Genomic DNA, 14,238 nt, shown 5'->3' on the forward strand with positions numbered 1-14,238 from the left:
CCTTTGAATGTTGAATTATCACCTTATCGTTTAAAGTAGTTCTGGGTTTTGGTTTTTCCAAAGTCTTAAAGCCTTCCCTGTTGGAGCGGTAGGAATGTGTTCCTTTCTTATATCTTGGTAAAGCCGTTTCCATGTCCCTCGAGGAGTAAACCTGATAATCGTAATCTGCTTCTCCTAAACCGAAAAACTTTGAGACGTCATCTTCGCTGACGCTGCGCAGATGGTTGCAGCCTTCACAAAAGACTAATTCATTGGTGTTTAGAAGCGATGAAAATGCAATCGTTTCGAAAGGCAGTTCAGCCGGATTTTTACTTTGGTTATCTTTTACGGAGTCCTTCTCTCTTGAGTTCCGAACTTCATCGCCTCCTTTCTGTTTTGTATCGTCACTACTACAATTTAAGGTGTTAGATATGTTTAATGAAGATCTAGCTCGATAACCATCCCTAAAGTGGCTTGAATAACCTTCCAGTTTTTTCTTTCTGACACTACTTGATTTGCTTCTGTGCATTATTTACCGCAAAAGCTGGTTTACCTCATTTGCCCCCCAAATATAATCCATAGATTCCATTCAGCGGGTAACTTTTCTCGAAAGTGTAAAAGTGTGATTATTATTAAACAACGTGTCTGAATTTAGGTTTTCAAATATTACTCGTCTAATAGTAAGCTGCATAGTCGAGAATGTTAACTAGTCTTGTACAAGTCAATAACCTGATTTCACCAAAGAGATAGTTTCCCATTTCATGACGCCAAAGGGTAAACAAGGACAGGAGACAAGATAGCTGACACCGATTTACAAAGTTACAAATAATTAATTTTGCCGACAAGGTATTCAAATTGAAGGAGATTTGAGTTATTAAAAATTCAAATGACTAACGGGCCTATTTTGGTAATGAAAAGAACGGTTTAACGAATGAAAAAAGCGAGATTACCCAAACAAAGAAAGAGTGCATCCTACGTGTCGCAGCAACAAAGCGGCTTCTCCTGAAAGGATGGTTATTTTACCAATAAAAACTGGAGGCTTTTAATGTGATAACAATTTACAAAAGACCTTACCATATGATAAGTTAACTTCTGTAAAAATCTCACAAGAAACACAAAAAATCGGACTCGTAACATTGTGGTTCTACAATGCGACTAACCGGTCCAAGAGTATATCAGGACTGAAGACAACACAAAAGTGGTCGAGGAAATATTCAAACTTTGTCTGAAGGAAAAACTTCTTGAACTACCTAATAAAACCTTAACGGAAAAGCATGTGGGAATGAATTTCTCAGTTCGTGATTAGAAGTACGTTCCCTTCAATATCTTACATGATTTGAATTTTTTGATAACAAAGCTGATCCGTCTCACCATTAAAAAAAATCAGATATGAGGTAAAATCAATATCTCGGTGGTCTCGTAAACACGGGAGCGTTAAAGATAAAAATTATTCATATCATAAATCAAAGAGGTCGGAATTATAAAACAGAAAAAAATATTTTTAAAGGTAAAGAAACATTTATAAGATACAAATGTTTCGAATATAAGTCAATAAATATTAGTTAAGAAGCAACATCTATCATCTACTGGCAGGTTTTTCTGAGTTATTTCTTTTTTTTGTTTTGTTTTGTTTTTGCGATTTAGTCCACTGGAAGTTGTTTTATAGCTATTGATAATTGATTCAACACATTAGGGCTCGGTAACGTTCTTTGTACTCTTTATTACAGACTCGCTCCCTTTACGCGTCTCGTAACAACCCCCCTAATACGTCTCTATTACGAGACCTCTAATCAACTCTGATAAGACACTACACGCTCTTCACATTCAAGTCATATAAAGAATACTACTTGAAGTATACGAAAGGTAAAGAAAAGTGAAAAGGGACATTGTAAAATCACAGTTTGGGAAGGATAAGGTGAAAATACGATTAGGTCACCGCTCTGAGAAACAAAAGAATCCATAAAATACTCAACAATTTATTTTCAGAGATTGCCTTTCCCTATATTAAATGAGGCAGTTGTCGATATTCAGTGTCTGAAAGCTTTAAATGGAGTATCACTCTCTGCAAGTCCTATTCAGTTCCTTTTTTTGAATAACTCCACAACCAGATAGATTTACAACCCTTTAGATTTTCAGTATCATATACTCCAAATTTGCGTTTTAAATTAAAGGAACCAGACAGAAATGAATGACTTTTTTGCTCACAAACCGAAACTCCTGTCAGTGCACAATGACGGGAAATGTAGTATTTCTTTTTGCTTTGAATCTGGACCTCTCGGTAAATTCAGTGACAAAAGTGTCGTTCCTGCTGTTTCCTTGGAGACTTGGTAACCTGACGTGATCTGTAAGATAAGAATTTAACTTCGTCTGCGCAGGCTCCACATATAAAACCTCGCCCCTAGTGGGTAACAATCTTGAATGGAAAGGTTTAAATACGTCCTTTGTCGTAAAGAATGTCGCAGTTTGTCGTTTTTCTTCTTGATATTCTTGCTGTGGACAATCCCATGATCCTAAGCCGTCCAGGCAACCACATAGAGTGTGGTAGGAACTGATGCGAACCAAGGGTAACTTTTTTTCCTTTCTGAACTTCCTCTGGTCTCGATAGTGGGCCAAATATTTTGATATTGGTAGTAGATCAAACTTTTTTCCGTCTCGAACTCCCTTTGTGGCCCTATCCGTTGACAACGTTTTCTCCATGAACGGTGTTAATGAAAGACCTCCAACCGGACTACCTTTGCAGAGTATTGGACTCTTCCTATGCGGAAGAGATTCATGAATCTTCTGATTTTCTACCCAGGACGCTTTTGTTTTTGCCATGCGTGATAAGATATTTGTTCTGGAAACTCTATCCGGAGAAGCCTCTGAAATGGAATGGACAGACCGAGTGTCATCCAGAGCGCATGTGCTGGTTGGAGTGACATAATCGTGATAGTTGTTTACGTTTTGGCGAGAGTCACTTGGTGCTGTCATTGAAGCATAATAATCCGTCTTTGGTGCTTCTGTCTCTTTTGTCAAAGATTGTTCGATGGACCTATTCTTGGTAGGACTGTGTGGCACTTCAAAGATTTTGTTCCTGTCAAAGGCTACTGTGACAGTTTTGAGGTTTACCCTGAAGAATTTAAGGTTAAATTATTAAAAAAATTGAGACAAGAGTTGTGAATTTGTTTAAAGCGCCAGATATAAAACCGGACATGTAGAGGAGGTCTTGATTAAGTGCGTTAGCATAAAGGTATGCCTTTCTTCACAAGTTTAAAATTTGATCCTAACCACGGAGCAAAATATTTCTTTCTGAAACAATATTTACATCTGCCCTCTAGGTGCTTACATTACAAGTTTCTGTAAATTCTGAAATATTTTGCGACAGCCATTTTAGAAGGCCACAAGTCGCACAAGATGTGTATTCGACTTTCAGACTTAACTTGATGAGTTGATAAATATAGTTTCACCTTCGAGCCAAATGATTAATAAATTGGTCATTTAAGTACTCTGTTCAAGAACCATTAATCATGCCCCACAGTAACAAATTCTGCGTATCTGTTCCATGTCGTTAGTCTCTGACTTTTCTGAAATACCGTTTTTATCAAATTCACCCTTATTTAAACGCATTATGGGTCCTCAATTCCTTCGTTCAACTCTGAAAGTGGGAGAAACACTGTGGAACAAACGCGAGACCACATACAGTGAATCGTTTAACATTTTTCGTTGGCTGACATTTTCTGTGTTTGAAATCAGTTGCAATCAGTACAGCCATACTTCAATTCCTATCAGTTAAACATCTCGACCGCAAATTTCACTCGAATTTCCAACCAAATGACTTCGAACTACCTAATAACTAGTGATCTCATTTCCTGGGACCGTGCTTTCTAGTGACTGCGAATACTCTCAAAAGGACCAAGCTTTATCTCAGTTTGAAGGATTGACAGTGAACATTTTCATCGGCGTTTCGTTGTTATCCGATGAGGGATTTTAGTCAACACTAAACTTAACTCGATGGATTGCCACTTACTTGTGTTGACAATCCACTTGAGAGGTACCGGGCCTCCATATGCCTTGTGCATCTTGTAGTGTACGTAAATGGCTACCTTCGAAGGCCATGACGGGGAGGAATAGATATGCGAATAAAATACTTCACTTTCACGGCTGTCGATGTGCGACTTCTAACTGCACTGAAGTGTTGCCGGGTAACAATACGAGTCATGCTTTGATTATGGAAAACAAATGACCAGTCGGTTGTGGCTGAAGAACAATTGACTTTGATTCTTTGAATTATTTGCATATATATTACTCGGCTTGACGTTAGCTTAATGGACATTTAATAACACTTCGAGAGAATGGTTCCACCATCAAAAAGAGTCGCAGTAAAGACATGCCCTTTCCTTTGCATCTTCAGTAGCATAGTTTCAACCTACTAACCGCCTCATATACAAGAACTTTTGAAAATAACTAAAGAGGTGATAAAGTTAAGTGTATTCGAAGTTCATGCCAAGTGAATCAATCTATTATTCCTACCAGGTAAAATTGACTGATTATACGACACTTCAAGGATTAAACGAAATATGAAATTACAGGGCTGTCCAATAAAAGAGAGGTCACGCCAGTACATAATTTGCAAGGAATGTTTGATGCCTTCGTTAACCTTGTCAGTACAGCCATTTAACTTCGGCCGGTCCCTTAGTTTGTTGAAAACTAAAATCCTGCAAATAATAAACAAACACTTTTTTCTTGCTTTGAATACCTGACTATTTCACATATTATACGGTTGTTCCCTGATCTGCGCGACTGTCAAAATTGTACGTATCCAGTATTTGACACGCTCACTAATTATTGGGAATGACAAAAAGGATTAAGAAGCACGACGTTTAATAAAAATCCAAAATTCAAACCTTATATACCACTTAGAAGACACACGAAAGGACTAAAATTTTCGTCGGACGATTCGTATTCCAAATTTAACACAAAGTTAGGTGATGTGAGGCTGTTTGCTTGATATTCTCAGGGTATTCTTTGTTCAATATGTACAAAATTATACAAGAAAAGTTAATTGAGGAGATGATAAATGTCGAGTCTCATCTTCAAATAAAAAAAATCACATGGTTGATCCAGGTAATACGTAAGACTCATGAGGAATGTGAACCTTTTTTATAGCTTTAGTTGGTAAAACATCACACTGCGAAATTTGAAGTATGGAATTGAAAATCCTATGGACAACCTAGATTTCAGAATAGAATAATATATTTAGAATGAACAATGGAATAAATAACGTATTTCTTTTCAATAGAATGAATAACATATTTCTTTGTAAAATAGTATCCGCAGCAGTAAGTTAGTGTCACCCTGCGGTAATTCTTACGTTTAGCCCGGCTCATAATGATCGGCACATATAAGTCATATAAATCTTGAGCAAGTTCAATAAATTTTCTGAAGACACCAAATTTGTTTAAAAAGTTAATTACTGATCCGCTCGTCACAACCGCGGGCTCCGGTTTCTCATTCTTCGCAGTTCAGGACATGTACAATGAAACCATGACAACACCATAAGATTGTCTCTTTCTCTTAAAACTTAGTACCAATAAAAACTAATACGTATACGGATAAAAAGAGACACATTTTATCTATAATTGTATATTAACTAGGAAAGAAATGATTCTTCGATCCTAGAAACGAAGCAATTTCACAATAAATATTTATTCTATTGTCGTTTTCGCTTTTCGAGCCTGAAGATTTTCCGTTCTCCTGGAATTGTGTATATTCATCTCGTGTACGGTCTAGCGTTAATACAAATTTTCATCGGTGCATCGTTATCACAATCATTTGGATCAAAACCAAGAACATTCCCGCTTGTTGCATTACGGTATCTTCCATATAAATTTAAGCTTTTTGGTCGTCGTTCAACTCTTGACGGCAAAGGCTCTGTAAGACGAATCGCCCTTGGACAGTACCCGTAAGGTCTTTTATCCTTATCATATTGAAGACAAGGGTACAAGGAATCCATTTTGTGATTGAATCTTTGCCTCAATTTACCACCATTGCAGTCAATACACAGGTCTTTCCCAACAACCTCGCAAAATGCCTTTCTCATAATATTATTCCTACACAACTGATTTGAGGGCTTGACATAAGTGTATGAGGGAACGCATCGGTCAAATCGCAAGGCGTCGTACTCCATTTCATCGGAGTTTTCTGGCAGTAGAAAATAATTTCCCGGCTTGAATTCAGGAGAAGGAAAAAACTTATAACTTTTCTTATTGGACGCTTCGGTTTTTAGATCTCTCAGAAAGTTACCAGTTTGTTGAAAGCGCCCAGTTTTAACCCTCTTTACTTTTCTGTATTCTTCGTTGATCCAAGCTTCCATTCTGCTGAATGATTTCGGTTCGCAATGTTTTTCACCGAAGATGAACAAGTCTCTGACACTTTTAACGTCTTCATCATAGCCGGAAAATTGTGTTCTATCTTGGATTTGTTTACTTTGAATCTTGGCCGAGATCTGATTACTCCCTGTTTGTATTTTAGCGTGCTTTGAATCCATCTTTGCTGTATTTCCCGAAAGTTCACAAGAAAAATAGAAAAATGCTTAAGGCTTCAAATGATTGGGATCGAAGTTTCTCACGATAGACATCTTCAGCCGTCGGTGGTGGTTGAAGTTTGATAATTTATTCATTTTTCGGTCAAATTTGCAAACACCTGCTCTCAAAATTTGTCCTTCTGTTTTAACATAAATAAAATCCCGCCGCAATAAGTAATTTTTCGAGTAGTAGCATCAGTCTAATCTGAAATTCTCGAGCCAGTTACAAATTACGGTTGAGAGAGCCTAGTCTAAGAAATTTTCAATTTAAAAATCATTCTGATCTCAAATAATATAAATATATATATAACATATGTAGTAATTAAAGGAGAAATGGCTTCGGCTATACCGTTGATTGGAATACAACGAATCAAAGGTTCTCTTCAATTTTCATGCGCCTTAACATTCAAAAGGAGTATGTCAGATAAATCATTGGTCTATTCCTTGGAAAACAATAGAAAGAGATATAAAAAGCTACCCCTCATATCAGTAAATTTTCTGAAAAATATGGACCCAAATAATACAGATAATTAAAAGAACCTTAAAGCTATAAACACAAGTGGTATAAGGCAACTGAGCTGTTCTTAGGCAGTATGAAAGTTTCAAACAGCCTTTTCAAGCAGTTCGTGATAATAATCAGTGACTCAAAACGTACAGTTATTTAGATGAAATGAAGGGAAAAAAAAGAACAGAGATCCGGCATTAAAAAAAGAGAAAATTGGGTCCTTCATGTAGTTGAGGATCCCCTGCCACCCCAACCATGTAATGGCCGAAAGCCGGCCCGAAGGACTAGCTTATTCTTAGGCTACTTTGAAACATTCGTTTTGGCTCCCATACACTTTAACATTCACAGTATTAAGATAAGAATCCTTTTTCTCAGTTCCGCAGGGTCTGCACTGATCATGTGCACTTCCAAGGAAGTGAGATGACATTTAGCATTTGAGTAACATTCAGACCTTCCTCTCTGGGTTTTTTCATCGTCGGCTTCCTTTCATTTGACTCAGACTGTTTTATGTCTGGTAAGACTTGGAGGCCTTTCACATTTATTTCTTTACTAAAACTTTTATTTGCCTGGTAAGCAGCAAAAGATTCCAAGGAGAAAACTGAATCAAGCGACATCGAGCGATTCTTCCTGAATTTTACCAATTCTGATTCGCTGGCCAAATTTGTCTTTCTCTCTGCATTCTTGAAGCAACCTGGGAGGACATTTTCGTCAGGGTGAACAACGTTCATCGGTGCAGTTACGATGAGCTCCGAAGGCACCGAAGTTGATGACGACGTCAAATTCGGAAGGGAATCGCTCTTGGCAACAAGAGGAAGTAGCCTCACCCGAAACTTGCTCTTATAGCGTTCTGACGCTGCTGAGTAGGCTATGTTTGGAAGAATATCAGTCCTCTCTTTCTCACATTTATTTTCGTATCTTCCGGAGGTGTTACCTTCAACAGGTTCTTTCTTTAAGTTGACTTCTTTTGCCTTTTTTAATTCCAAGCGTTGTTCGCAATTCATGTCTTTGGGACTCCCGATACCTTGGTCGCGTCTCGCGTCTTTTAACACGGTATGAAATACAACAGCATCATCAAAAGAAGGCATTTTTTCTTTGTTTCCTTGGCTCGTCGGAAATGGTTTTCTTGTGTTATACAGCGGCGGTATTCTTTGAGGTTTGTTCTTCCTCGGCCCGCTGTACGGGTTAGTCCTTGTCGAAAATGGTGTTTCGATCACGTCTCGCCCAAATTCCATGTTCCTGGTCGAGAGGCAACTTGTCAAACTCCTGTCCTGTAAGACCGACCAGATTTCTTTCCAAGGGCTCGGGTTGAGACTCCTTGGTGCTTCTTTAGCTGATCCCGATAAATTCATTTCACTTGTATTCTCTTGATCGCGGCGGTCGGATGACACACATACGCGAAGCTCACATAAACTACTCTCGCCCTGAGCGGCGCGTGCGTCGGTTTTACCACCGTCTTTGCTAGTACAAACGTTCTGTCCTTGTGGACCGGACTTCATGCTAACATTTATTTCAGCGACATCTGAATCCTGAACAAAATTGTTATAGCTGAGCGCAGTTCCCTCTACAAGGATTTCAGATTTATTGTTGCTCGGCCCTCTTGGATAGTTCCTTATTAATTCCTTAGATGTCGCTACTTGAGGATCCTTCGTTATAAAATATCCGTCAGATATTCTTCTTTCTGACATTTCTTGGCCTGTTCTCTTGTGTTTTTCTCTCTTTGAGTCAATATTCCGTGACATCAAGCACCTCTGTAGATCATCTTCCATGTCATAGGCACTACTTGAAGCCACGAACACCTTCCTCTTCGAAATCTCTTTTCTTTCCGTCATAAATTTGCCAATCATTGCAACAAAAAAAATCCTACACAACCCCTTCCAAGCGATTGCGAAAATGTCTGTAACTCTATAAACACAGACTGGTTTTGACTAACAATTAACGGTATTTTCCAGAACAAAAAAGAACCACGACAATTGGCCCGACATTAAGACAAGTGGTGAACATGTGATAAAATAATTTCAGACCAGCAGCAGTATTGTTTAAGGGGTGTCGAGAATGCATCCCAAGAGAATGTCATTATTAAAATGCTCTGAACCCATCGAACGCTAATTACGACTCTAAGAGGATTCTTGGACCGCGAAAAGTACCTTGACAAGAAATTTGACAGGTTTCTAGACTGGAAAAAACAACGGTAGGAGATTTGTAAGACAAGTTTGTATGACAAGAGTGGTTTATTGCACGAGCTAATGAGTTTCTGGTCAACGTTATCAATTAGATCAAGCAATCAACCTTCGAAGCTAAAAATAACAAACAAACTTTACAATGGACCGGTGCTAGTCGAAGTAAACAACAAATCAAAATGATAGTTTATCTAAAATATCCATGAGAAATCCACGAGAACTTTTTCCTTATGAAAATGTGACCCCAGTAAGACGGGTATTTCACCAAATGATTTGTTACCTAGCCAATACGACCTTTTAACTAGGAAATTGATTATGCTCAATCAGCCGTGAAATGAGTTTTAGAAGTAATCAAACGCTCCGCTTAACCCTTTACAACTGAACATCAGCAAACAGATTCTCCATACCGTTCTCCTACCATACATTAAGGTGCTGACAACGAGAGTTTGTTTACCAATCATGAGCTTATTTCTATCATTTCTTTTATTCTCGGGGGTGACATTGCACTGTGGGAAATTAATGTCTAGTCACTCCTAGGGATCAAACAGTTAATCATACATCCTGAAAGAGCAAAATAGTGGTAAGCTTTACGATATATATTCTGTAAACCACTCAAAATTAATGGCAATAGATCTTCGTCAAGAAAACCGCTTTGCTAGTAATCAGAAAATAATACATTAAGCCCTTTAGTGTCTCCTAAGCGGATTAGTTAAACATGAAACAGTCGCTGTCAGCTGTGTCATAGTACAAATTCCTCTTTGTATTACAAGGACACTTCATTGATTAAAACTTGTCACCCTAATGACCATGGATATATAATCATAACATCTTCATCAAACACCTTTAGACACTTTGATGCAGTGTTCAGCTATCCTGTGTGCAGTTGCCCCCACACCCTCCAAAAAGCTGAGGGCTGGAGACTCTAGGGTTAATGACAATTGAAGCCTGTTTCCTTTAAAAACATTTAATCTGTTAATTATAAAATAATTTTCTTGATTCACTTCAATGCTGTTTTTGTGAGCAAGAAAGATTTGTTTGTATATCTATGTCTTTCATCCTCTCATTGATATATCTTGCACCATCCACAGATTGGGGTGCAAGTCTTCAAAGTTACCCAAACATCAGTTCTGCTCACCACACTCAGTGCATTTGACTTAATATTTAACATTTACAATTTAATCGTAAAAATCCCCAGAGTTCATGAGAATATTCAAATCAATCAGGTGCTTATAATATTCATATCTAATAATATGTCAGGTATTTTGCAAACCAGTGCACTCTCCATTCTTGGTGTTACTTTCCAGGAAGATTGCAGATTTACTGCAAATGTAAGAAATAAGCTAATTAAAGCTAACAAATGTCTTTCTATACTTAGATCATGAAGGAAAGAGGATTATACTGCAGCAGAAGTAGACTATCTATCCCTTACTTAACTTTTGGTCTATCAGTCTTCAGTGCTATTGATGCAGAGCTTACAACTGTACAGTGTTTCCTGGACCCATGTCACAAGCAGAGATACATATCTAAGGTGGTAAACAGCTATGATCTATTAGAAATACAGGAAAGGAAAATAATCGTTCAGGTAAAACATCAAGAGAAACATCCTCTGAGAAACCTTATACCTAAACTGAAGGTCACAGAGTACAATTTAAGACACAAATCTAATCACCAGCCTAAATTAAACACAGACAAAGTGAGGAACCCCTATTTTAATCACCTAATTTTTAAATATGACCCAGCTTTGTAACTGGTATTTTGTACATTTTTAAAGATAATTAGCTTTGTAATTATTACATACAATGTAACTTTGTTCTAAATTGGAAGTTTTGTAAAATAGGATAAGTAGTTTTTATCTCATGAATTAATAAAGACTATTATTATTATTTTTATTATTAATAACTTAATCAATGTATGTCTCACTTACTTATCAAACTTCCAACATTTGGAATAAATCCCATAAAAATTCCCCTATTGTAGTAACTGATACTTTCCATCAAAAATAACTTTTGCACTTCAAGAAATAGGTACATGTGCTTTGTAACAATTAATAAAGGGTTTCAAGTCCTTGTATTCTCCTAAACATTCCCATTAAAATTTGCTTAGGGTTTTAGGGTTATGTGTTTGTATAGTGCTCATCCTTAGCACATAAAAAGGCTATACTTAGTTATTTTAAAGTTTCTTTTCCTCAACACTGACCTTTTGAGTAAGATTTTCAAATATGCTCTTAACCCTTTAACTCCCAGAAGTGACTGAGAGGTAACTTCTCCCTATAATATCCACATACTATCTAGCAAAGAGGTAATGAGAATACTTAAACTTATCGCATAGAAGTTGTTGTTCTTGATCTAACACCAAATTCTCTTGACTAATTTAGAAGCAAATATGTAGCAGCTAGAGGGGAGAATTAACAATCAGATCTTGGCAGTGAAAGGGTTATGAAAAGTTTTAATTCCCTGAAATTCTGATGACTTAGCCTACCTTATGGATGACTCTGGTTGATCCTATTAACATACTCCCAAAAAGTTACCTCTAACACATTATAAAATCATTTTTCTAGTCACTTCAAGTCAGCTTTCCAAAATTAGGCATCTCTGCATGCAAGTTGGAAGAATGTATTCGCAGTACATAGTAATTCCAATAATGCTCTGTAGTAGTTGTACCACAATGCAGACTTGAGTTTTTGCCTTAATTATGTGGTGTAATTTTAAGTCCACTTTCAATTCCAACAATTAAAGATTAATATGTACACTAAAATTTAGCCATTAAAAAATTCAATAAATAAAAAATTCTTTGTAAAGATAAAACTATCAATAAAAATGTAGATTATCAAATTTTTGATTACATTTGTTTTCAAATGCATATATACAAAATCAGATCATCCCCTGTTGAAATCAAAATATAAAACATTTGAGGATTGTTTTTGCTTTAAAAGAAAAATTTACACCAAAGACTCCTGAGAACCAGCACCACGTTGGGTTGTGCTTTCCTCCTCTGAATCTTGAAAACTTATCACAATATAATCTCCATCCTCAGCATGGATATTTACTGTATAAAACTCATTTGACCTTTCACCTCTTAACAGAGGTTCTTTCTCACTATCACTAGAACGGTGTTCATTTCCCAAATAGAACACATAATGTTGCCAAATGAGGATGATGTTGAATAAGAGAGTGGAGACAGCAAGTGCCATCTTAGGAATGTTCCCTGTTAGCTGATTGTTGCTGTGTTCAATGAAGCAGTAAAGATCCATCTGTAACAGACTGAGTACTCCTCCACCAAAATCCAGCAGCACTCCACCAATATGGAACCCCTCTGTGGATTTGCGTTTGAAGTTGAGCCACACTTGAGGTGAATACTACAATAGACATGCACAAAAAAATTCACAAATTGATTAATTCCAATTCTAGCAAAGTTCTTAATTATTATAGGGATTAAAATGCTTTACAGGAAAATTCCCGTTCTTTGCAAGATCAAATTAACAAATTTTAGCCACGCCTCAAGAGAAAAGTCACATAAATCAAGCCACCATGGAAAGATAAATAAAAAAAAATAGTGCGACCCTGCACAGATGAGGGGTTCATTTTTATACAGGCCGTATTACAATTAAATAATCAATGGTTTTTATACCAAAAGAAAAAAATTGTTGCTTTCCGTCCAGTCCAGTACTCATTATCATGACGTGCAAGGCTGAACTCATAAGAAGGAAAATCAAACCAACACAGCACAGAACAAAACAAAGCAACTAAAATAAAGGAGTGAATGAGTAATTCAGCCAACCTCTAACAGTCTGATCCACGTGAATCAAAATCAGTAATAATGGCTCGAAGTGTATTCCACGACCTCCCCTTCCTGCTAGGCCACTTGTTCAAACACAACATGCATCACTGATTACGCAAGCATGAGATGTCGAGCCAAACCACATGGCGTCATTTGAAACAATAATAATGCCTAAGTCGTAAATATTATTTCTGAAATTGAGATGAACCACGTGTATTTTTCAATGTAACACCATTTATTAAACGCCGATCTGGACCTATTACGAAAAATGCAGCATGGTTCAAGCATGGACGTGTAGTTAATCCTTAACAATCTAATAAGCTGATAATTTAAAAATTAGTTTAAATGAGATACAATGGATTCGTTTTTGGTACTCAATTTATTTGTACTCACCGTCCCAAATGAAACGATAAACTTAACATATCCACAATACTGAAGGACCACAAACCACGAGCCGAGGATGCCAAAAAGGCTGAGAACAGTTAGTACAACGAGGGCCAGTAAGCAACCAGCACAAATGGCAATTGTGCTACGATGAATTTCCTGCGATCCCCGATCGTACATCAAGCACTGTATGCCCTGAGTAGTAGTACAGGCAAACGCTACGATAGAGAATACCACGTCTGTCAGCTTGACCGGGTTATCCTGATCTAAATTAGACATGATCGCCTTCGGGTCGAAATAGACCGTCACATTGTAAATCATGTAGGTAATATAACTGAGAAAGAAGTAAGCCCACATGTCGAAAGAAAAGCCAACCACACATTTTCGCCTCCAGTTTTCATAAATTTGTGGGAAAAACGATACCGTCCAAGACAAAAAATAACCCCAACCAACTATATCGGCCACGGTAATGAGCGCTGCTGTATTCGTCATGCTTTGGCGAGTTGCGGCAGTTAAAAGCAAATGGAGAATTCTGCAGTCCTTCAGGATGGTTGTGACGCAAAACTTTTTCACCAATCACTTAAAAATTCGATCGGTGTTTGTTTTAACCTGTAATTGTGACCGTCCTTTTGTGTCACTCTTTGTTTACGGCTGCGACGAGCCATTTATAGGAGTCTATGTCACGCAACGTATGAAGTGCTGTGTTGTGAGATGCGCGGCCTCGATCGGAAGAATGACGTGAAGCTTGCAAAGACCACACTCTTCGAGCTGGTTATAATGCTAAGGGATTCATAAAATTCATGAAACAGAATCAAATTAAATAAAACAAAAAGTACTTCAAAATTTGCCTCAGC

The 14,238-nt window shown here is 37.4% G+C and overlaps 2 protein-coding genes across 2 annotated transcripts; both read right to left on the bottom strand.

The window, feature by feature from the left end:
* Positions 1 to 1,717: 1,717 nt before the first annotated feature.
* LOC131796830 (uncharacterized) lies at positions 1,718 to 4,126 on the bottom strand. The gene is made up of 2 exons (XM_059114435.2): positions 3,986 to 4,126; positions 1,718 to 3,088 (listed from the first exon to the last, which is right to left on the bottom strand). The coding sequence occupies exons 1-2, from the start codon at positions 4,072 to 4,074 to the stop codon at positions 2,200 to 2,202; spliced, it is 978 nt and encodes a 325-aa protein (XP_058970418.2). The 5' UTR covers positions 4,075 to 4,126; the 3' UTR covers positions 1,718 to 2,199.
* A 5,796-nt stretch (positions 4,127 to 9,922) lies between these two features.
* On the bottom strand, positions 9,923 to 14,117 carry LOC131796818 (cystinosin homolog). The gene is made up of 2 exons (XM_059114421.2): positions 13,394 to 14,117; positions 9,923 to 12,578 (listed from the first exon to the last, which is right to left on the bottom strand). Exons 1-2 carry the CDS (start codon positions 13,874 to 13,876, stop codon positions 12,162 to 12,164), a joined length of 900 nt encoding a protein of 299 aa, XP_058970404.2. The 5' UTR covers positions 13,877 to 14,117; the 3' UTR covers positions 9,923 to 12,161.
* Positions 14,118 to 14,238: the final 121 nt, after the last annotated feature.

The sequence above is a fragment of the Pocillopora verrucosa genome, chromosome 1, assembly GCF_036669915.1.
Source record: "Pocillopora verrucosa isolate sample1 chromosome 1, ASM3666991v2, whole genome shotgun sequence".
Taxonomy (NCBI): Eukaryota; Metazoa; Cnidaria; class Anthozoa; order Scleractinia; family Pocilloporidae; genus Pocillopora; species Pocillopora verrucosa.

Bases quoted from the DNA above. Each gene is read 5' to 3' on its own strand.
- LOC131796830 (XM_059114435.2), bottom strand. From the start codon at position 4,074: ATGGCCTTCGAAGGTAGCCATTTACGTACACTACAAGATGCACAAGGC. The intron at 3,089-3,985 runs GTAAGTGGCAAT...TAAATTCTTCAG, and splicing joins CAAGTGGATTGTCAACACAA to GGTAAACCTCAAAACTGTCA.
- LOC131796818 (XM_059114421.2), bottom strand. From the start codon at position 13,876: ATGACGAATACAGCAGCGCTCATTACCGTGGCCGATATAGTTGGTTGG. The intron at 12,579-13,393 runs GTGAGTACAAAT...TGTCTATTGTAG, and splicing joins TTATCGTTTCATTTGGGACG to TATTCACCTCAAGTGTGGCT.